Source organism: Toxorhynchites rutilus, chromosome 3 (assembly GCF_029784135.1).
Source record: "Toxorhynchites rutilus septentrionalis strain SRP chromosome 3, ASM2978413v1, whole genome shotgun sequence".
In the NCBI taxonomy this organism is placed as follows: Eukaryota; Metazoa; Arthropoda; class Insecta; order Diptera; family Culicidae; genus Toxorhynchites; species Toxorhynchites rutilus.
In genome coordinates this window covers 196,063,399-196,087,480 of record NC_073746.1, presented here as the reverse complement: position 1 = coordinate 196,087,480, position 24,082 = coordinate 196,063,399, and the positions used below count along the sequence as shown (strand labels likewise).

Here is a 24,082-nt window from a genome sequence, read left to right as displayed (position 1 = left end):
CCGCTCTCATCATCATCGAAGGAACCATCATCAACAATGTTCATTTATCGTTTAACTGTCAGAATGGACGATTCTGAAGGGGCCGGTATGTTCGTGACAACACGAAGGAGCGCCAACTATCTGTGGATGGAGGAACTACAACAACGAAAACCCCTCGTTCGTCAGACATGCGTTTGTTATTATTATGCGTTTGTCTCGCGTTTGGTTGACGTTTAATCATTTCCGCATATCGAATGAATGACGTCACGACGGGTATAAAAGGAGGACGTCGTGCTTAGCTCTTTCTCTTTCCTGTTCAACGACGCCTGCCGTCAACTCTTTTTTTACTCAACGACGCCTGCTGTCAACCTCTTTCCGGCCGAAGACACCTCGTGAACAAGTTAACCTCAGTGGGAAAAATAATTTGTGCAACTGATATCGAAGTTATATTGAATTGTTAAGTGTTAAGTTAGACTAAATAAAACGAATTTAAATTAGTGCGAATACTAACCTGAAATAATTAGAACATTGGACCTGAAAGAAAAGTGAAAAATAGTGGGAAGACTTACCTGCTATAATCTGCTACCCCCTGCAAGGGATTTTTCGAAACGTTTCGCTCGAACGGACAACGGCCCGTCCGCTGCTTTGATGATCTACCGACAGATATATATTGAGAAAGATTTTATTTTATCTGACCTTGTCGCATGAACTAACTGCTCTGATTTTTGACTTTCCTTTTGTTACTTACGTGGTTGGATCCTTGTGAAACTGTCAATTTGTGATAAATCGAAAAAAATGTTCAATAAAAATACCTTTGATTGAATTTTTAAAATATTGAGTTTTATTTTAGGTGGAAATATCACTCAGATCCAGGAAAATAACAACCTTTATCACGCGCAAAGGTTTATACAGGTATACCCGCCTAATGTTTGGCATCAACTGCGCTCCAGAACTGTTCCAGAAAATTATGGAACAAGTCTTGAGTGGATGCGAAGGGTGTGTAAACTTTATTGACGATGTAATTGTACACGGCTCCAATCAAAAGGAGCATGATATACGTTTGGAGAAGGTACGTCGTAAGCTGCAAGTAATGAACGTTAAGCTTAACGATACCAAATGTATATATGGAGTAAGAGAGCTGAAATTCTTGGGACATATCCTGTCTGCCAATGGAATTAGACCCGACAAGGATAAGCTGGAAGCAATTAGAAATTTCCGAGAACCAGTTTCCAAGGAAGAATTACGAAGTTTACTTGGCTTAGTTAATTTTGTGGGAAAGTTCATTCCAGATTTAGCCACCTTAACTGATCCTCTCCGTCAACTAACCAAACATCAAAACAGGTTTGTTTGGAACCGTGATCATCAAACAGCTTTCCGTGAACTGAAAAGTTACATGGCGAACCCTACAACCTTAGGCTACTTTGACGTTGATGATCGTACTCAGTTAATTGCTGACGCAAGCCCTGTAGGTCTAGGGGCTGTTCTCATCCAGATAAATGATCGAGGACCGAGAATAATTTCGTATGCGAGTCGGAGTTTGACAGATGTCGAAAAACGATATGCACAAATAGAAAAGGAAGCTTTAGCATTGGTTTGGGCAGTCGAGCGGTTCCATTTCTATCTGTATGGGAGATCATTTGAATTGATCACAGATCATAAACCACTCGAAACTATTTTTGGACCACGATCAAAGCCTTGTGCTAGGATCGAAAGGTGGGTTGTTCGAATGCAGTCATATAAAGGTAAAGTTATATACCGACCGGGCAAAACAAACATAGCTGATCCATTATCACGACTGGCAGTTACATCCGAAGTGAAGGGTAAGGATTTTGATGAATACGCGGAGCATTATGTGCACTGGGTGGTTTCAAACGCTGTCCCGTTTGCCATAAAAATAACCGAGGTCGAGCAAGAGTCTGAAGCAGACAGCTCGATTGGATCTATCAAAACCGCATTACAACAAGGCATATGGAATGAAGATGCAGCTCCCTTCAAGCTGTTTGAAACAGAACTTTGTTTCGCCGGGAAAATCTTATTGCTTGGAACTCGAATAGTTATGCCACAGAGTTTACGAAAGCGAACACTTGATTTGGCACATGAGGGTCATCCGGGTATGACGTTAATGAAGCAGCGACTTCGTGCGAAGGTTTGGTGGCCAAGACTAGATGCACAGGTCGAGAAATATATAAAGAATTGCCGAGGGTGTGTGTTAGTGGCAAAATGGCGCATTCATTGGGTAGGTATTCAAAAAAAAAAAAACTTTGAGGAAAATTGGTTGTGAACTGTGGAACTGTGAAGATTATGTCGAAATGTATCAGTCGCTTAAATGCGGAAAAGAAATCTGACTCCATTCTGCTCAAGAGCAGGAAATGTTTTGAAATGGGTCAGTCGCTCAAATGCGGAAAGAAAAATGTCTGACTCCATTCTGCTGATCAGCAGGCAGGAAATGTTGTGCAAATAGAACAGTCGCTTTTATGCGGAGTATGAAAAGTCTGGTTCTGTTCTGTGAAAATCAGGGTAAAAGTTGTAATTCGATACGGACAAATCACTTAAATGCGGAAAATTTGTAGTTTTGCTCGAAGCTATTGACTGGAAAAAAAAAACATTAGTCGATGGACAAGAAAAATAACGGTCGAGTGTTATAGTATTAGTGAGCGAAGAATGAGGCATCGACAAAAGAGGAAGCATATACTAATCTGTTTGTGTGATGCAGAAAACCGATTTGTATCACTAGTTTTGCTACTTTATGAAATCGGACCTTACTCACACTCGCTCAGAGAAATGACAGCAGAACCATAATGTTTGTTTATGTATTATTTGCAGATACGATTCGATCCCTCGGTATGCATTTGCAACCATTCGATTACGCATCCCATACGGATGACGTTGGCATTGAGTGGCGTAAGTGGCTGAAATCGTTCGAGACGATGGTGCGAGCGAGCCGGATCGACGACGAAGAGTGGATGAAAGATTTGCTGTTACATTTTGCAGGCCCAAACGTTCAGCAGTTGTTCGATACGCTACCAGAATTACCGGATAGTGGAATGCGTGGCCCACTAATGAATGTGGATACTTATACACCGAACATGTCATGCTACGAAGAAGCTGTAACAAGATTGAATGCGTTTTTCCTTCCCAAAGAAAATACTACCTATGAGCGACACCTGTTGCGTCAAATGAAGCAGAGAGTTGACGAGAGTATCGATTCTTTTACAGTTCGATTACGCGTTCAAGCCGAACGATGTGGTTTCGGAGATAAAGTGGAGGAAAACGTCAAAGATCAGATAATCGAAAGTTGCCAGTCAGCAGTATTGCGCAGAGATTTACTCAAACGAGGTGATGCTGATCTGCAAGAAATTTTGAGAGTGGCTAAGATCTTTGAAACAGTGGCGGTACAAGTAAAATCTTTTGCTAAAGAAGCATTGAAGCCCCTTGTCAGCGAGGTGAACAAAATTGATGTTAAACCATCGTATGATAGAATAAATCGATTCATTGATTCGACGCGTGTGGAATACCATCGTTGTGGATATTCTGGCCACATGGCTAGAGATGAAAAGTGTCCGGCGAGAGGCAAATCATGCAATAAATGTGGAGGACGTGACCACTTCGCAAAAAAGTGTCGTAAACGTAAGCAACCGATAGCACCCACTGTCAATCGAGATGTTGTACCAAAATCGGCTGACAATGGAAGTGATGGAATCAGAAATCAGGAATCAAATTCAATCAATCAAATCGTTGACAAAGAGACGGAATATATATTCAACATGACGACATCTGAAAACGACGGTGAAGTGCAATGCGAAATAGGAGGCGTCGCCGTTTCAGCGATAATTGATTCAGGCTCTAAATATAACCTACTGAGTGAATTAGTTTGGGAACAAATGAAATCCAAAAAGTTAAATGTTAGCAACCAATCGCGGGAAGTATCAAGACCTTCAGAGTTTATGGTGGACAGGAATTGTCAGTTCTCGGTGTATTTACTGCTATCATAAACTTGAATGGTCGGAACGAATCGGCTATTTTTTATGTCGTAAGAGGATGCGGGAAAATTTTAATTGGTCGAGATACCGCGACGGCCATGGGTATTCTGAAGATAGATATTGCGGTAAATGGAATTGGTACGGAGGACAAAGCAGGACCTTTGGGAACCATCAAAGACATAGTTATCGACATTCCTATTAAGCCAGACATACCAGTTATTCAGCCATATCGACGCATCCCAGTTGCATTAGAAAAGCTGGTTGACAAGAAACTGGATGAGCTGCTGCGTCAAGGTGTCATCGAAAAAGTGAATGAACCTTCTAAATGGGTGTCTCCAATGGTCGTTGTGCCCAAAGGTGCTAATGATGTGCGCATATGTGTTGATATGCGGCGGGTAAACGAAGCAGTTGAGAGAGAGAATCATCCATTGCCAACAATTGAGGATTTTCTTCCAGATCTCGCCAAGGCGAAAATATTCTCAAGGCTTGATGTTGAGAACGCATTTCACCAGGTGGGCTAATAATGATTACCCGATTCCAAATTGACAGTGCTGTTAATTGAACGAATTGCTGGATATGGATATATATTGAGAAAGATTTTATTTTATCTGACCTTGTCGTATGAACTAACTGCTCTGATTTTTGACTTTCCTTTTGTTACTTACGTGGTTGGATCCTTGTGAAACTGTCAATTTGTGATAAATCGAAAAAAATGTTCAATAAAAATACCTTTGATTGAATTTTTAAAATATTGAGTTTCATTTTAGGTGGAAATATCACTCAGATCCAGGAAAATAACAACCTTTATCACGCGCAAGGGTTTATACAGGTATACCCGCCTAATGTTTGGCATCAACTGCGCTCCAGAACTGTTCCAGAAAATTATGGAACAAGTCTTGAGTGGATGCGAAGGGTGTGTAAACTTTATTGACGATGTAATTGTACACGGCTCCAATCAAAAGGAGCATGATATACGTTTGGAGAAGGTACGTCGTAAGCTGCAAGTAATGAACGTTAAGCTTAACGATACCAAATGTATATATGGAGTAAGAGAGCTGAAATTCTTGGGGCATATCCTGTCTGCCAATGGAATTAGACCCGACAAGGATAAGCTGGAAGCAATTAGAAATTTCCGAGAACCAGTTTCCAAGGAAGAATTACGAAGTTTACTTGGCTTAGTTAATTTTGTGGGAAAGTTCATTCCAGATTTAGCCACCTTAACTGATCCTCTCCGTCAACTAACCAAACATCAAAACAGGTTTGTTTGGAACCGTGATCATCAAACAGCTTTCCGTGAACTGAAAAGTTACATGGCGAACCCTACAACCTTAGGCTACTTTGACGTTGATGATCGTACTCAGTTAATTGCTGACGCAAGCCCTGTAGGTCTAGGGGCTGTTCTCATCCAGATAAATGATCGAGGACCGAGAATAATTTCGTATGCGAGTCGGAGTTTGACAGATGTCGAAAAACGATATGCACAAATAGAAAAGGAAGCTTTAGCATTGGTTTGGGCAGTCGAGCGGTTCCATTTCTATCTGTATGGGAGATCATTTGAATTGATCACAGATCATAAACCACTCGAAACTATTTTTGGACCACGATCAAAGCCTTGTGCTAGGATCGAAAGGTGGGTTGTTCGAATGCAGTCATATAAAGGTAAAGTTATATACCGACCGGGCAAAACAAACATAGCTGATCCATTATCACGACTGGCAGTTACATCCGAAGTGAAGGGTAAGGATTTTGATGAATACGCGGAACATTATGTGCACTGGGTGGTTTCAAACGCTGTCCCGTTTGCCATAAAAATAACCGAGGTCGAGCAAGAGTCTGAAGCAGACAGCTCGATTGGATCTATCAAAACCGCATTACAACAAGGCATATGGAATGAAGATGCAGCTCCCTTCAAGCTGTTTGAAACAGAACTTTGTTTCGCCGGGAAAATCTTATTGCGTGGAACTCGAATAGTTATGCCACAGAGTTTACGAAAGCGAACACTTGATTTGGCACATGAGGGTCATCCGGGTATGACGTTAATGAAGCAGCGACTTCGTGCGAAGGTTTGGTGGCCAAGACTAGATGCACAGGTCGAGAAATATATAAAGAATTGCCGAGGGTGTGTGTTAGTGGCAGCTCCAGCAGCACCTGAACCGATGAAGCGAAGAGAACTGCCATCAGAACCCTGGAAACATCTGGCCATTGATTATCTTGGTCCACTTCCAACGGGGCATTACTTATTTGTGGTGGTCGACTATTTTAGTCGTTACATTGAGGTTGAAATAATGAAGAAAATAGATTCAAGTGACACCATTAAGCGCTTAACATCGATTTTCGCACGTTTCGGGCTGCCGTTATCCGTTACGGCCGATAACGGCCCACAATTCTCTAGCGAAGAGTTTCGAAATTATTGCGAAGCAAACAATATCAGGTTGATCAATACAACTCCATATTGGCCGCAACAAAATGGCGAAGTGGAACGGCAAAATCGATCCATTCTGAAAAGGCTATCCATAAGTCAGGTAACAAATACAGATTGGAAATGTGAATTAGATAAATATCTTCTGATGTATCGATCTTTTCCACACTCGACGACTGGGAAAACCCCTTCGGAATTGCTTTTCGGCTACAACATACGAGATAAACTACCATCTATCTATCAACCGAAGGATTCCGATGAGGAGGTGTCTGATAGAGATAAAGAGAGAAAGGAAAAGGGAAAAATATATGTTGATCAGCGACGTAATGCCAGATTAAACCCTATCATTGAAGGGGATAAGGTGTTACTAAAACAAATGACAAAGGTAAACAAACTAACAACAAACTTTGGTCCTGAGATATTCAAGGTGACAAAACGGAACGGAGGTGAAGCAGTGGTAGTTTCAGAAACTTCAGGGGTACAATATCGTAGGCATGTGTCTCACTTGCAACGCATCAACACTGATAATGAAACTTCAGGCAACAATCCTAGTACAAGCACAGCATCATCATCGTCGTTAACATCATCAACATCGCCATCACCATCGGAAAAAGCTTGTCATAGTGACATTAACGATTCCAGAAAATGGGTATCTCATTCTGAGTCCAGAACTAAGAGAACGACGCGACAGCCAGGATATTTACAGGATTATGTTCATCATAGCTAAATACGGTAGAAAATCAATATGTGAATATATAAAAAAAATAAATAAATGAAAATAAAAAAAATGAATCCGCCGGATCATGTGGACACACGAAATGAATGAATTCGTGATCCGCGCCTATTACATCTGCACTGCTTTGGAGACGGACATGAGCGGTCGCCCTCGAATACTAACAATGTTCGAGGAAGCGTATCCAGAGTTCGTCGGGAGGCTTGATCAGAACGCGATGAACGCGAGGCGTAGAGCGATAGTACGCAACAACAAGCTCTCCCAAACGCAAATCGACGAGATCAAGCAGCAGGTGCAGAGAGAAATAAGCTCCAGGAACAACAGAGCAAGCGATGTGTCGAGACGAAGTTCAGTACGGCTGAGCAATTCATTCGCGAGTGGGGCACGCGAATCAGCACCAGTGGAGGCCACAGTACTACAACCCCCTGAGCCGGAAGACCCACAGCCAGATCAACAACTACTACGCGATCTGGTCTTCCACTACGACGAGGCGATCTCACAGTTCCGCGACACAGACCCATTGTCGCGCCCCAGGATCCCGAAGTTGCAGCATTCCCGCAGGCTGACAAGTGCAGTAAAGCTCATGAACGAGCACGTTCTTCGCTGCACTTGGTTGATGCTGAGAACATGGAGGAGCTGCAACTGAAAGTTTACTGTGCTGCTGTGGCGACCGCCAAAAGTTTAGGATACCGTATTAGGCCAAGAGGCGGACTGCTCCAACATCTCCGTGAAAGGCGTGAGCCTCCATGGCGAAGGAGATTGGAGCAACGGATCCTAAACAAGCGCGCCGCAATTGGAAGACTGATGGCGTACAAAAGAGGCAGCAGATCGGCGAAATTATGTCGCCAAGTTGCTGCGATCGTGCGGCCTACTGAACTTCGCCAGCTGGAAGCTCACCAGCTGACGGAAAAACTCGACACACTGGTACAGCAATTGAGCGTCCTAACTAAACGGCTGAAACGTTACTCTGACTCTGCAAAGCGCCAGGAACAAAATCGGATGTTCAGAGATAACGAAAAAGCGTTCTACGACCACATTAGCGACGAGAAGCCCGACTACCGCGAAGGTTTGCCAGATATTAGCGATGTGACGAACTTCTGGGCTGGTATTTGGGAGACCCCAGTACAACATCGCGACGGGCAAATGTGGTTAAGACGGGAGGAGGAGAGTTGTGGTGAAATTAGAGAGATGCCAGCTATCATCGTCGAAGAGAACGATGTCCCCGAAGCCTCACGGTACCTGAGGAACTGGGCAGCACCGGGCCCCGATGGTGTTCAGAACTTCTGGCACAAGAAGCTGACCGTCGCACATCAAAAGATAGCTGAGTGCTTCAACAAGGTGCTACGTGATCCACACAACCTCCCTGAATTCGCCACCCGTGGCGTCACATTCCTCCTCCCCAAAGACAGCAACACATTGAACCCATCAAAGTACAGGCCGATAACGTGCCTATCGAGTCTGTACAAGATATTAAGCAGCATCATAACCGCCAAAGTTTCTGCCCACTGCGAACAACACCATATCATCGCAGAAGAGCAGAAAGGATGCAGAAAAAATACGCATGGCTGCAAAGACCAGGCCATCATCGACGCAGCCATAGTCGGCCAGGCGGTTTATAACCAGCGGAACCTAAGCATGGCCTATATCGATTACAGGAAGGCTTATGACTCCATACCTCACTCGTTTCTCGTCCGGGTATTGGAGCTCTACAAAATTGATCCCGTCGTCGTTAGGTTCCTGCAGCATGCGATGAGGCAGTGGAGCACGTCTCTGCACCTTAGTGATGGGGAAAATGTGTTGCAGTCTAGAACGCTGCAGATAAAGAGGGGGATATTCCAAGGCGACTCTTTCAGCCCGCTTTGGTTTTGTCTGGCACTGAACCCCCTCAGTAGGACGCTCAATAGAAACGGTCATGGCTATAAAATAAGGTATGGCGACGGCGCCCACGAAGAAGTGACCCATACCTTTTACATGGACGATCTCAAGGTCTACGCTGATTCACGTCAGCGTCTAGGTGTAGCTATCCGGGTTGTCGAAGACATAAGCAGGGATATCTATATGGAGTTCGGCCTCGACAAGTGTCGCTGTGTCCACCTGCTGAAAGGACAACTTACCGAATCCGGAGGCTACGAAGTCTATGACGGCGAGTTTATAAGAGACATGGTTCGTGGCGAATCCTATAAATATCTTGGATTCCGACAGCTCACCGGGATTCGCCACTCCGACATCAAGACGGAGCTGCGAGACAAGTTCTTGAGTCGAGTTAACTGTGTCCTGAGGACTTTCCTCAACGCGGGGAACAAGGTACGCGCGATCAACACATTCGCGGTTCCCCTGCTCACCTTCAGTTTTGGTGTAGTCAAATGGAGCAAAACTGACCTAGAGGACCTTGAGAGGAGGATGAGGAAAGCATTCAAAGAGGCCGGAATGCACCATCCTCAATCGGCACTGGAGAGAGTTTCACTACCACGCAAAGAAGGGGGACTTGGAATCGTCGACATTTCTGCACTGTGTGTTGCCCAGGTACGACAACTGCGCGAGTACTTCGCAGAACGCGCCAACCAAAACGCGCTATACCGGGCTGTCTGCGCCGCTGACAGAGGATACAGCGCTCTGCACTTGGCGCAAGCGGAGTACCAACTAAACTGCAATCTGCAGACAGTGGAGGAGAAGATTGCAGCTTGGAAGCAGAAGGCAGTGCATGGTGCCCACCCCCATCAACTGGACCGGCCACACGTCGACAAGGCCGCATCTAATCTGTGGCTAACGCGTGGTGAACTCTCTTCAGTAGTAGAAGCCGACATGATAGCCATCCAGGACAGGATAATGCCGACGAGAAACTGCAGGCGGTACGTCTGGCATCAAGACGTTGATGACATTTGCCGGATGTGCCATCAACCAGGTGAAAACATAGAGCACATTATGAGAGGCTGTCCCGTTTTGGCCAACGCAGCCTACACCGAGCGCCACAACAACGTGGCCCGTATTGTTCATCGACAACTGGCGCTCCAATGTGCTCTACTGGAAGACAACGTACCAAACTACCGGTACCTGCCTGCACCTGTCCTGGAAAATGACCGTTTTAAGCTGTACTGGGATCGCACTGTTCTGACCGACCTCTCGATCCACCACAACCGCCCAGATATAATGGTTTACGACAAGAGCGACCGCAAAGTCACCATCATCGATGTCGCTATTCCACTGAACCAGAATCTGGAGGAGACCCACGGTCGCAAAATCTGCAAGTACCGACCATTGGCCGTGGAGCTCAAGGAACTGTGGGGGCTAAGGGAGGTCCCAAGAATTGTACCAGTCGTTCTCTCTGGAACTGGAATTATCCCGAAGACACTTCTGGAAGCGCTAAAGGTGTTGAACATCGAGAAGGAATTGGCCGGCATCCAAAAGTCGGTCATCCTTAGCACCTGCGCGATTGTCCGACAATTCCTCGGTCAGGACTGAAACAGCACGAGCATGCAGATACGTGCATTCCGCAGAGCCTAGTCCCCCTTTGGCATTCAGAAGCCCGGGGGCAGGTGAAAATTCTGGCTAGGTTCGCCTAGTTAAGAAGTGAGATAAGTCTGCCTAAAAAAAAAATTGAAAAGGGAAAAGTAATGTAGTATTGTAGCATAGTATGCATATATTTATATGATTAATGTTGACGGTTCAGATGTCTGTATAGAACCGTATCCGTATCACACATATACACTCATAATGCTTGACGGTTGACGTGTCTGTAACAACTAGAGGAAATGAACATAAAACGAATAAAGGCAGAAGTGTTTTAGCGAGCAACCTGTAAGGACGTATTTTTTTATTTCAGCGACTCTCGACACTACACTGTCGTGATTTCGTCGAGATTTCTGCATTCGACCACTGATTCCTGGGACAGCCTACACGCCGTTTCTGGAAGGTGTCACCCTTCCTTACTCATGGAACAGGATAGTACGACTGTCAGCCTTTAGCGTCGTGTTGAAATCGTTTCCGTATCGTGTCCGTTTTCTATGTCGTAACCAGTATGTCGTAATCAGGATCTTACTGGCGTCAATCCTGATGTGCTTGGCACTCCTTTCGTGGCTCCTGTACACGGTATTTCCCCCGTGCAATCTCCAATAGGCTTTACCGCGCCCTTACTCGCGTTGTCACCCGATTGGTCGCCTCATACGACAGGGACAGGGACCAAGACCCGAAGTGCTATTCTAGACCGGCAACTCAACGGCTGTGTGTGTGTGTTCGCCGGCTTTTTGTGTGTGTGTGTGTTTTTTTTTAGGCAGACTTATCTCACTTCTTAACTAGGCGAACCTAGCCAGAACTTTCACCTGCCCCCGGGCTTCTGAATGCCAAAGGGGGACGGCTCTGCGGAATGCACGTATCTGCATGCTCGTGCTGTTTCAGTCCTGACCGAGAAATTGTCGGACAATCGCGCAGGTGCTAAGGATGACCGACTTTTGGATGCCGGCCAATTCCTTCTCCATATTCAACACCTTTAGCGCTTCCAGAAGTGTCTTCGGGACAATTCCAGTTCCAGAGAGAACGACTGGAACAATTCTCGGGACCTCCCTTAGCCCCCACAGTTCCATGAGCTCCACGGCCAATGATCGGTACTTGCAGATTTTGCGACCGTGGATCTCCTCCAGATTCTGGTTCAGTGGAATAGCGACATCGATGATGGTGACTTTGCGGTCGCTCTTGTCGTAAACCATTATATCTGGGCGGTTGTGGTGGATCGAGAGGTCGGTCAGAACAGTGCGATCCCAGTACAGCTTGAAACGGTCATTTTCCAGGACAGGTGCAGGCAGGTACCGGTAGTTTGGTACGTTGTCTTCCAGCAGAGCACATTGGAGCGCCAGTTGTCGATGAACAATACGAGCCACGTTGTTGTGGCGCTCGGTGTAGGCCGCGTTGGCCAAAACGGGACAGCCTCCCATAATGTGCTCTATGTTTTCACCTGGTTGATGGCACATCCGGCAAATGTCATCAACGTCTTGATGCCAGACGTACCGCCTGCAGTTTCTCGTCGGCATTATCCTGTCCTGGATGGCTATCATGTCGGCTTCTACTACTGAAGAGAGTTCACCACGCGTTAGCCACAGATTATATGCGGCCTTGTCGACGTGTGGCCGGTCCAGTTGATGGGGGTGGGCACCATCCACTGCCTTCTGCTTCCAAGCTGCAATCTTCTCCTCCACTGTCTGCAGATTGCAGTTGAGTTGGTACTCCGCTTGCGCCAAGTGCAGAGTGCTGTATCCTCTGTCGGCGGCGCAGACAGCCCGGTATAGCGCGTTTTGGTTGGCGCGTTCTGCGAAGTACTCGCGCAGTTGTCGTACCTGGGCAACACACAGTGCAGATATGTCGACTATTCCAAGTCCCCCTTCTTTGCGTGGCAGTGAAACTCTCTCCAGTGCCGATTGAGGATGGTGCATTCCGGCCTCTTTGAATGCTTTCCTCATCCTCCTCTCAAGGTCCTCTAGGTCAGTTTTGCTCCATTTGACTACACCAAAACTGAAGGTCAGCAGGGGAACCGCTAATGTGTTGATCGCGCGTACCTTGTTCCCCGCGTTGAGGAAAGTCCTCAGGACACAGTTCACTCGACTCAAGAACTTGTCTCGCAGCTCCGTCTTGATGTCGGAGTGGCGAATCCCGGTGAGCTGTCGGAATCCAAGATATTTATAGGATTCGCCACGAACCATGTCTCTTATGAACTCGCCGTCATAGACCTCGTAACCTCCGGATTCGGTAAGCTGCCCTTTCAGCAGATGGACACAGCGGCACTTGTCAAGGCCGAACTCCATTAAGATGTCCCTGCTTATATCTTCGACAACCCGGATAGCTACACCTAGACGCTGACCTGAATCAGCGTAGACCTTGAGATCATCCATGTAGAAGGTATGGGTCACTTCTTCGTGGGCGCCGTCGCCATACCTTATTTTATAGCCATGACCGTTTCTATTGAGCGTCCTACTGAGGGGGTTCAGTGCCAGACAAAACCAAAGCGGGCTGAAAGAGTCGCCTTGGAATATCCCCCTCTTTATCTGCAGCGTTCTAGACTGCAACACATTTTCCCCATCACTGAGGTGCAGAGACGTACTCCACTGCCTCATCGCATGCTGCAGGAACCTAACGACGACGGGATCAATTTTGTAGAGCTCCAATACCCGGACAAGAAACGAGTGAGGTATGGAGTCATAAGCCTTCCTATAATCGATGTAGGCCATACTTAGGTTCCGCTGGTTATATACCGCCTGGCCGACTATGGCTGCGTCGATGATGGCCTGCAAAGCATGCGATGATGGCTGCAAAGCATGCGTATTTTTCCTGCATCCTTTCTGCTCTTCTGCGATGATGTGATGCTGTTCGCAGTGAGCAGAAACTTTGGCGGTAATTATGCTGCTCAGTATTTTGTACAGACTCGATAGGCACGTTATCGGTCTGTACTTTGATGGGTTTAATGTGTTGCTGTCTTTCGGGAGGAGGAAGGTGACGCCACGGGTGGCGAATTCAGGAAGGTTGTGTGGGTCACGTAGCACCTTGTTGAAGCACTCAGCTATCTTTGGATGTGCGACGGTCAGCTTCTTGTGCCAAAAGTTCTGGACACCATCGGGGCCCGGTGCTGCCCAGTTCCCCAGGTACCGCGAGGCTTCGCGGACATCGTTCTCTCCGACGATGATAGCTGGCATCTCTCCAATTTCACCACAACTCTCCTCCTCCCGTCTTAACCACATTTGCCCGTCACGATGTTCTACTGAGGTCTCCCAAATACCAGCCCAGAAGTTCGTCACATCGCTAATATCTGGCAAACCTTCGCGGTAGTCGGGCTTCTCGTCGCTAATGTGGTCGTAGAACGCTTTCTCGTTATCTCTGAACATCCGATTTTGTTCCTGGAGCTTTGCAGAGTCAGAGTAACGTTTCAGCCGTTTTGTAAGGACGCTCAATTGCTGTACCAGTGTGTCGAGTTTTTCCGTCAGCTGGTGAGCTCCCAGCTGGCGAAGTTCAGTAGCAACTTGGCGACATAATTTCGCCGATCTGCTGCCTCTTTTGTACGCCATCAGTCTTCCAATTGCGGCGCGCTTGTTTAGGATCCGTTGCTCCAATCTCCTTCGCCATGGAGGCTCACGCCTTTCACGGAGATGTTGGAGCAGTCTGCCTCTTGGCCTAATACGGTATCCTAAACTTTTGGCGGTCGCCACAGCAGCGCAGTAAACTTTCAGTTGCAACTCCTCCATGTTCTCAGCATCAACCAAGTGCAGCGGAAGAACGTGCTCGTTAATGAGCTTTACTGCACTTGTCAGCCTGCGGGAATGCTGCAACTTCGGGATCCTGGGGCGCGACAATGGATCTGTGTCGCGGAACTGTGAGATCGCCTCGTCGTAGTGGAAGACCAGATCGCGTAGTAGTTGTTGATCTGGCTGTGGGTCTTCCGGCTCAGGGGGTTGTTGTAATGTGGCCTCCACTGGTGCTGATTCGCGTGCCCCACTCGCGAATGAATTGCTCAGCCGTACTGAACTTCGTCTCGACACATCGCTTGCTCTGTTGTTCCTGGAGCTTATTTCTCTCTGCACCTGCTGCTTGATCTCGTCGATTTGCGTTTGGGAGAGCATGTTGTTGCGTACTATCGCTCTACGCCTCGCGTTCATCGCGTTCTGATCAAGCCTCCCGACGAACTCTGGATACGCTTCCTCGAACATTGTTAGTATTCGAGGGCGACCGCTCATGTCCGTCTCCAAAGCAGTGCAGATGTAATAGGCGCGGATCACGAATTCGTTCATTTCGTGTGTCCACATGATCCGGCGCCTAGTGGTACCCACGAGTGTGGACGACTGCCGTCTGGCAGTCACAACACGCCTCGTAGGCGCAGCGTTTCTTGGGTGATGTCGATGGCTGCTGTTTCCTTGTGGCGGTAGCTATTCGGGTTGAACCCGGCTGGTGGCCCGCTCTTGCACCTCGCCCTCCAGCCGCTGGCCGCTCGCTCTTACTCCCGTTCCAGGACCAGCTCCAGTTCGGGGACCCTCCTCGGGCGATCGCATTCTAATTATTCTTCGTGAACGTAGCTCCATTGTCTGGGTGTATCTCCTTTGCCCGGGAGACAGCGGGTTGGCAAGGTCTCCATGACCCGGGAGGCCTTCCCCGGGAGAGATATAGCGCTCTGACTCGCTCGCACCCCCTCACTTAACCACTTTCGACACCCGTTCTCGGAGCCAAGACCAGGTGTGTGTTCCCAGTTCACGCCCGATCTAAAAATGTCGTCATATGATCTTCGTGGAGGCGTGAGATAGGAACATTTGAGACCAACAGGCAGGCTCCTACCCTTATGTTGATCCCCATTTGAGAACCAAAACGATTTTTATTTTTTTTTTTGGCAGACTTATCTCACTTCTTAACTAGGCGAACCTAGCCAGAATTTTCACCTGCCCCCGGGCTTCTGAATGCCAAAGGGGGACTAGGCTCTGCGGAATGCACGTATCTGCATGCTCGTGTTGTTTCAGTCCTGACCGAGAAATTGTCGGACAATCGCGCAGGTGCTAAGGATGACCGACTTTTGGATGCCGGCCAATTCCTTCTCCATATTCAACACCTTTAGCGCTTCCAGAAGTGTCTTCGGGACAATTCCAGTTCCAGAGAGAATGACTGGAACAATTCTTGGGACCTCCCTTAGCCCCCACAGTTCCTTGAGCTCCACGGCCAATGGTCGGTACTTGCAGATTTTGCGACCGTGGGTCTCCTCCAGATTCTGGTTCAGTGGAATAGCGACATCGATGATGGTGACTTTGCGGTCGCTCTTGTCGTAAACCATTATATCTGGCCGGTTGTGGTGGATCGAGAGGTCGGTCAGAACAGTGCGATCCCAGTACAGCTTGAAACGGTCATTTTCCAGGACAGGTGCAGGCAGGTACCGGTAGTTTGGTACGTTGTCTTCCAGTAGAGCACATTGGAGAACCAGTTGTCGATGAACAATACGGGCCACGTTGTTGTGGCGCTCGGTGTAGGCTGCGTTGGCCAAAACGGGACAGCCTCCCATAATGTGCTCTATGTTTTCACCTGGTTGATGGCACATCCGGCAAATGTCATCAACGTCTTGATGCCAGACGTACCGCCTGCAGTTTCTCGTCGGCATTATCCTGTCCTGGATGGCTATCATGTCGGCTTCTACTACTGAAGAGAGTTCACCACGCGTTAGCCACAGATTAGATGCGGCCTTGTCGACGTGTGGCCGGTCCAGTTGATGGGGGTGGGCACCATGCACTGCCTTCTGCTTCCAAGCTGCAATCTTCTCCTCCACTGTCTGCAGATTGCAGTTGAGTTGGTACTCCGCTTGCGCCAAGTGCAGAGCGCTGTATCCTCTGTCGGCGGCGCAGACAGCCCGGTATAGCGCGTTTTGGTTGGCGCGTTCTGCGAAGTACTCGCGCAGTTGTCGTACCTGGGCAACACACAGTGCAGATATGTCGACTATTCCAAGTCCCCCTTCTTTGCGTGGCAGTGAAACTCTCTCCAGTGCCGATTGAGGATGGTGCATTCCGGCCTCTTTGAATGCTTTCCGCATCCTCCTCTCAAGGTCCTCTAGGTCAGTTTTGCTCCATTTGACTACACCAAAACTGAAGGTCAGCAGGGGAACCGCGAATGTGTTGATCGCGCGTACCTTGTTCCCCGCGTTGAGGAAAGTCCTCAGGACACAGTACACTCGACTCAAGAACTTGTCTCGCAGCTCCGTCTTGATGTCGGAGTGGCGAATCCCGGTGAGCTGTCGGAATCCAAGATATTTATAGGATTCGCCACGAACCATGTCTCTTATGAACTCGCCGTCATAGACCTCGTAACCTCCGGATTCGGTAAGCTGCCCTTTCAGCAGATGGACACAGCGGCACTTGTCAAGGCCGAACTCCATGCAGATGTCCCTGCTTATGTCTTCGACAACCCGGATAGCTACACCTAGACGCTGACGTGAATCAGCGTAGACCTTGAGATCATCCATGTAGAAGGTATGGGTCACTTCTTCGTGGGCGCCGTCGCCATACCTTATTTTATAGCCATGACCGTTTCTATTGAGCGTCCTACTGAGGGGGTTCAGTGCCAGACAAAACCAAAGCGGGCTGAAAGAGTCGCCTTGGAATATCCCCCTCTTTATCTGCAGCGTTCTAGACTGCAACACATTTTCCCCATCACTGAGGTGCAGAGACGTACTCCACTGCCTCATCGCATGCTGCAGGAACCTAACGACGACGGGATCAATTTTGTAGAGCTCCAATACCCGGACGAGAAACGAGTGAGGTATGGAGTCATAAGCCTTCCTGTAATCGATGTAGGCCATACTTAGGTTCCACTGGTTATATACCGCCTGGCCGACTATGGCTGCGTCGATGATGGCCTGGTCTTTGCAGCCATGTGTATTTTTCCTGCATCCTTTCTGCTCTTCTGCGATGATGTGATGCTGTTCGCAGTGAGCAGAAACTTTGGCGGTAATTATGCTGCTCAGTATTTTGTACAGACTCGATAGGCACGTTATCGGCCTGTACTTTGATGGGTTCAATGTGTTGCTGTCTTTCGGGAGGAGGAATGTGACGCCACGGGTGGCGAATTCAGGGAGGTTGTGTGGGTCACGTAGCACCTTGTTGAAGCACTCAGCTATCTTTGGATGTGTGACGGTCAGCTTCTTGTGCCAAAAGTTCTGGACACCATCGGGGCCCGGTGCTGCCCAGTTCCTCAGGTACCGCGAGGCTTCGCGGACATCGTTCTCTCCGACGATGATAGCTGGCATCTCTCCAATTTCACCACAACTCTCCTCCTCCCGTCTTAACCACATTTGCGTTTCGCGATGTTGTACTGGGGTTTCCCAAATACCAGCCCAGAAGTTCGTCACATCGCTAATATCTGGCAAACCTTCGCGGTAGTCGGGCTTCTCGTCGCTAATGTGGTCGTAGAACGCTTTTTCGTTATCTCTGAACATCCGATTTTGTTCCTGGCGCTTTGCAGAGTCAGAGTAACGTTTCAGCCGTTTAGTTAGGACGCTCAATTGCTGTACCAGTGTGTCGAGTTTTTCCGTCAGCTGGTGAGCTCCCAGCTGGCGAAGTTCAGTAGGCCGCACGATCGCAGCAACTTGGCGACATAATTTCGCCGATCTGCTGCCTCTTTTGTACGCCATCAGTCTTCCAATTGCGGCGCGCTTGTTTAGGATCCGTTGCTCCAATCTCCTTCGCCATGGAGGCTCACGCCTTTCACGGAGATGTTGGAGCAGTCCGCCTCTTGGCCTAATACGGTATCCTAAACTTTTGGCGGTCGCCACAGCAGCACAGTAAACTTTCAGTTGCAGCTCCTCCATGTTCTCAGCATCAACCAAGTGCAGCGGAAGAACTTGCTCGTTCATGAGCTTTACTGCACTTGTCAGCCTGCGGGAATGCTGCAACTTCGGGATCCTGGGGCGCGACAATGGGTTTGTGTCGCGGAACTGTGAGATCGCCTCGTCGTAGTGGAAGACCAGATCGCGTAGTAGTTGTTGATCTGGCTGTGGGTCTTCCGGCTCAGGGGGTTGTTGTACTGTGGCCTCCACTGGTGCTGATTCGCGTGCCCCACTCGCGAATGAATTGCTCAGCCGTACTGAACTTCGTCTCGACACATCGCTTGCTCTGTTGTTCCTGGAGCTTATTTCTCTCTGCACCTGCTGCTTGATCTCGTATTCGAGGGCGACCGCTCATGTCCGTCTCCAAAGCAGTGCAGATGTAATAGGCGCGGATCACGAATTCGTTCATTTCGTGTGTCCACATGATCCGGCGCCTAGTGGTACCCACGAATGTGGACGACTGCCGTCTGGCAGTCGCAACACGCCTCGTAGGCGCAGCGTTTCTTCGGTGATGTCGATGGCTGCTGTTTCCGTGTGGCGGTAGCTCTTCGGGTTGAACCCGGCTGGTGGCCCGCTCTTGCACCTCGCCCTCCAGCCGCTGGCCGCTCGCTCTTACGCCCGTTCCAGGACCAGCTCCAGTTCGGGGACCCTCCTCGGGCGATCGCATTCTGAGTATTCTTCGTGAACGTAGCTCCATTGTCTGGGTGTATCTCCTTTGCCCGGGAGACAGCGGGTTGGCAAGGTCTCCATGACCCGGGAGGCCTTCCCCGGGAGAGATATAGCGCTCTGACTCGCTCGCACCCCCTCACTTAGCCACTTTCGACACCCGTTCTCGGAGCCAAGACCAGGTGTGTGTTTCCAGTTCACGCCCGATCTAAAAATGTCGTCATATGATCTTCGTGGAGGCGTGAGATAGGAACATTTGAGACCAACGGGCAGGCTCCTACCCATTTTTTTTTTTTTTTGGCAGACTTATCTCACTTCTTAACTAGGCGAACCTAGCCAGAATTTTCACCTGCCCCCGGGCTTCTGAATGCCAAAGGGGGACTAGGCTCTGCGGAATGCACGTATCTGCATGCTCGTGCTGTTTCAGTCCTGACCGAGGAATTGTCGGACAATCGCGCAGGTGCTAAGGATGACCGACTTTTGGATGCCGGCCAATTCCTTCTCGATGTTCAACACCTTTAGCGCTTCCAGAAGTGTCTTCGGGATAATTCCAGTTCCAGAGAGAACGACTGGAACAATTCTTGGGACCTCCCTTAGCCCCCACAGTTCCTTGAGCTCCACGGTCAATGGTCGGTACTTGCAGATTTTGCGACCGTGGGTCTCCTCCAGATTCTGGTTCAGTGGAATAGCGACATCGATGATGGTGACTTTGCGGTCGCTCTTGTCGTAAACCATTATATCTGGACGGTTGTGGTGGATCGAGAGGTCGGTCAGAACAGTGCGATCCCAGTACAGCTTGAAACAGTCATTTTCCAGGACAGGTGCAGGCAGGTACCGGTAGTTTGGTACGTTGTCTTCCAGTAGAGCACATTGGAGCGCCAGTTGTCGATGAACAATTCGGGCCACGTTGTTGTGGCGCTCGGTGTAGGCTGCGTTGGCCAAAACGGGACAGCCTCCCATAATGTGCTCTATGTTTTCACCTGGTTGATGGCACATCCGGCAAATGTCATCAACGTCTTGATGCCAGACGTACCGCCTGCAGTTTCTCGTCGGCATTATCCTGTCCTGGATGGCTATCATGTCGGCTTCTACTACTGAAGAGAGTTCACCACGCGTTAGCCACAGATTAGATGCGGCCTTGTCGACGTGTGGCCGGTCCAGTTGATGGGGGTGGGCACCATGCACTGCCTTCTGCTTCCAAGCTGCAATCTTCTCCTCCACTGTCTGCAGATTGCAGTTGAGTTGGTACTCCGCTTGCGCCAAGTGCAGAGCGCTGTATCCTCTGTCGGCGGCGCAGACAGCCCGGTATAGCGCGTTTTGGTTGGCGCGTTCTGCGAAGTACTCGCGCAGTTGTCGTACCTGGGCAACACACAGTGCAGATATGTCGACTATTCCAAGTCCCCCTCCTTTGCGTGGCAGTGAAACTCTCTCCAGTGCCGATTGAGGATGGTGCATTCCGGCCTCTTTAAATGCTTTCCTCATCCTCCTCTCAAGGTCCTCTAAGTCAGTTTTGCTCCATTTGACTACACCAAAACTGAAGGTCAGCAGGGGAACCGCGAATGTGTTGATCGCGCGTACCATGTTCCCCGCGTTGAGGAAAGTCCTCAGGACACAGTTCACTCGACTCAAGAACTTGTCTCGCAGCTCCGTCTTGATGTCGGAGTGGCGAATCCCGGTGAGCTGTCGGAATCCAAGATATTTGTAGGATTCGCCACGAACCATGTCTCTTATGAACTCGCCGTCATAGACCTCGTAACCTCCGGATTCGGTAAGCTGCCCTTTCAGCAGATGGACACAGCGGCACTTGTCAAGGCCGAACTCCATGCAGATGTCCCTGCTTATGTCTTCGACAACCCGGATAGCTACACCTAGACGCTGACGTGAATCAGCGTAGACCTTGAGATCATCCATGTAGAAGGTATGGGTCACTTCTTCGTGGGCGCCGTCGCCATACCTTATTTTATAGCCATGACCGTTTCTATTGAGCGTCCTACTGAGGGGGTTCAGTGCCAGACAAAACCAAAGCGAACTGAAAGAGTCGCCTTGGAATATCCCCCTCTTTATCTGCAGCGTTCTAGACTGCAACACATTTTCCCCATCACTGAGGTGCAGAGACGTACTCCACTGCCTCATCGCATGCTGCAGGAACCTAACGACGACGGAATCAATTTTGTAGAGCTCCAATACCCGGACGAGAAACGAGTGAGGTATGGAGTCATAAGCCTTCCTGTAATCGATGTAGGCCATACTTAGGTTCCGCTGGTTATATACCGCCTGGCCGACTATGGCTGCGTCGATGATGGCCTGGTCTTTGCAGCCATGCGTATTTTTCCTGCAACCTTTCTGCTCTTCTGCGATGATGTGATGCTGTTCGCAGTGAGCAGAAACTTTGGCGGTAATTATGCTGCTCAGTATTTTGTACAGACTCGATAGGCACGTTATCGGTCTGTACTTTGATGGGTTCAATGTGTTGCTGTCTTTCGGGAGGAGGAAGGTGACGCCACGGGTGGCGAATTCAGGAAGGTTGTGTGGGTCACGTAGCACCTTGTTGAAGCACTCAGCTATCTTTGGATGTGTGACGGTCAGCTTCTTGTGCCAAAAGTTCTGGACACCATCGGGGCCCGGTGCTGCCCAGATCCTCAGGTACCGCGAGGCTTCGCGGACATCGTTCTCTCCGACGATGATAGCTGGCATCTCTCCAATTTCACCACAACTCTCCTCCTCCCGTCTTAACCACATTTGCCCGTCGCGATGTTCTACTGGGGTCTCCCAAATACCAGCCCAGAAGTTCGTCACATCGCTAATATCTGGCAAACCTTCGCGGTAGTCGGGCTTCTCGTCGCTAATGTGGTCGTAGAACGCTTTCTCGTTATCTCTGAACATCCGATTTTGTTCCTGGCGCTTTGCAGAGTCAGAGTAACGTTTCAGCCGTTTTGTAAGGACGCTCAATTGCTGTACCAGTGTGTCGAGTTTTTCCGTCAGCTGGTGAGCTCCCAGCTGGCGAAGTTCAGTAGGCCGCACGATCACAGCAACTTGGCGACATAATTTCACCGATCTGCTGCCTCTTTTGTACGCCATCAGTCTTCCAATTGCGGCGCGCTTGTTTAGGATCCGTTGCTCCAATCTCCTTCGCCATGGAGGCTCACGCCTTTCACGGAGATGTTGGAGCAGTCCGCCTCTTGGCCTAATACGGTATCCTAAACTTTTGGCGGTCGCCACAGCAGCACAGTAAACTTTCAGTTGCAGCTCCTCCATGTTCTCAGCATCAACCAAGTGCAGCGGAAGAACTTGCTCGTTCATGAGCTTTACTGCACTTGTCAGCCTGCGGGAATGCTGCAACTTCGGGATCCTGGGGCGGGACAAAGGGTCCGTGTCGCGGAACTGTGAGATCGCCTCGTCGTAATGGAAGACCAGATCGCGTAGTAGTTGTTGATCTGGCTGTGGATCTTCCGGCTCAGGGGGTTGTTGTACTGTGGCCTCCACTGGTGCTGATTCGCGTGCCCCACTCGCGAATGAATTGCTCAGCCGTACTGAACTTCGTCTCGACACATCGCTTGCTCTGCTTGTTCTGGAGCTTAGTTCTCTCTGCACCTGCTGCTTGATCTCGTCGACTTGCGTTTGGGAGAGCATATTGTTGCGTACAATCGCTCTACGCCTCGCGTTCATCGCGTTTTGGTCAAGCCTCCCGACGAACTCTGGATACGCTTCCTCGAACATTGCGAGTATTCGAGGGCGACCGCTCATGTCCGTCTCCAAAGCAGTGCAGATGTAATAGGCGCGGATCACGAATTCGTTCATTTCGTGTGTCCACATGATCCGTCGCCTAGTAGTACCCACAAGTGTGGACGACTGTCGTCTGACAGTCGCAACACGCCTCGTAGGCGCAGCGTTTCGTTGGTGATGTCGATGGCTGCTGTTTCCGTGTGGCGGTAGCTCTTCGGGTTGAACCCGGCTGGTGGCCCGCTCTTGCACATCGCCCTCCAGCCGCTGGCCGCTCGCTCTTACGCCCGTTCCAGGACCAGCTCCAGTTCGGGGACCCTCCTCGGGCGATCGCATTCTGAGTATTCTTCGTGAACGTAGCTCCATTTTCTGGGTGTATCTCCTTTGCCCGGGAGACAGCGGGTTGGCAAGGCCTCCATGACCCGGGAGGCCTTCCCCGGGAGAGATATAGCGCTCTGACTCGCACGCACCCCCTCACTTAGCCACTTTCGACACCCGTTCTCGGAGCCAAGACCAGGTGTGTGTTTCCAGTTCACGCCCGATCTAAAAATGTCGTCATATGATCTTCGTGGAGGCGTGAGATAGGAACATTTGAGACCAACGGGCAGGCTCCTACCCATTTTTTTTTTTTTGGCAGACTTATCTCACTTCTTAACTAGGCGAACCTAGCCAGAATTTTCACCTGCCCCCGGGCTTCTGAATGCCAAAGGGGGACTAGGCTCTGCGGAATGCACGTATCTGCATGCTCGTGCTGTTTCAGTCCTGACCGAGGAATTGTCGGACAATCGCGCAGGTGCTAAGGATGACCGACTTTTGGATGCCGGCCAATTCCTTCTCGATGTTCAACACCTTTAGCGCTTCCAGAAGTGTCTTCGGGATAATTCCAGTTCCAGAGAGAACGACTGGAACAATTCTTGGGACCTCCCTTAGCCCCCACAGTTCCTTGAGCTCCACGGCCAATGGTCGGTACTTGCAGATTTTGCGACCGTGGGTCTCCTCCAGATTCTGGTTCAGTGGAATAGCGACATCGATGATGGTGACTTTGCGGTCGCTCTTGTCGTAAACCATTATATCTGGACGGTTGTGGTGGATCGAGAGGTCGGTCAGAACAGTGCGATCCCAGTACAGCTTGAAACGGTCATTTTCCAGGACAGGTGCAGGCAGGTACCGGTAGTTTGGTACGTTGTCTTCCAGTAGAGCACATTGGAGCGCCAGTTGTCGATGAACAATACGGGCCACGTTGTTGTGGCGCTCGGTGT

The 24,082-nt window shown here is 49.3% G+C and overlaps 2 protein-coding genes across 2 annotated transcripts; both read left to right on the top strand.

The window, feature by feature from the left end:
• The first annotated feature begins 63 nt into the window (after positions 1-63).
• Positions 64-3,971, top strand: LOC129773799 (uncharacterized). The gene is made up of 2 exons (XM_055777450.1): positions 64-85; positions 2,803-3,971. The coding sequence occupies exons 1-2, from the start codon at positions 64-66 to the stop codon at positions 3,969-3,971; spliced, it is 1,191 nt and encodes a 396-aa protein (XP_055633425.1).
• An 830-nt stretch (positions 3,972-4,801) lies between these two features.
• On the top strand, positions 4,802-7,105 carry LOC129773798 (uncharacterized protein K02A2.6-like). The gene has a single exon (XM_055777449.1). It carries the CDS (start codon positions 4,802-4,804, stop codon positions 7,103-7,105), a length of 2,304 nt encoding a protein of 767 aa, XP_055633424.1.
• Positions 7,106-24,082: the final 16,977 nt, after the last annotated feature.

What these genes read in the sequence shown, in the direction of transcription:
- LOC129773799 (XM_055777450.1), top strand. Translation starts at nt 64, where the DNA reads ATGGACGATTCTGAAGGGGCCG. An exon ending in GGACGATTCTGAAGGGGCCG is followed by an intron (nt 86 to 2,802) that starts GTATGTTCGTGA and finishes TATTATTTGCAG; the next exon opens with ATACGATTCGATCCCTCGGT.
- LOC129773798 (XM_055777449.1), top strand. Translation starts at nt 4,802, where the DNA reads ATGTTTGGCATCAACTGCGCTCCAGAACTGTTCCAGAAAATTATGGAA.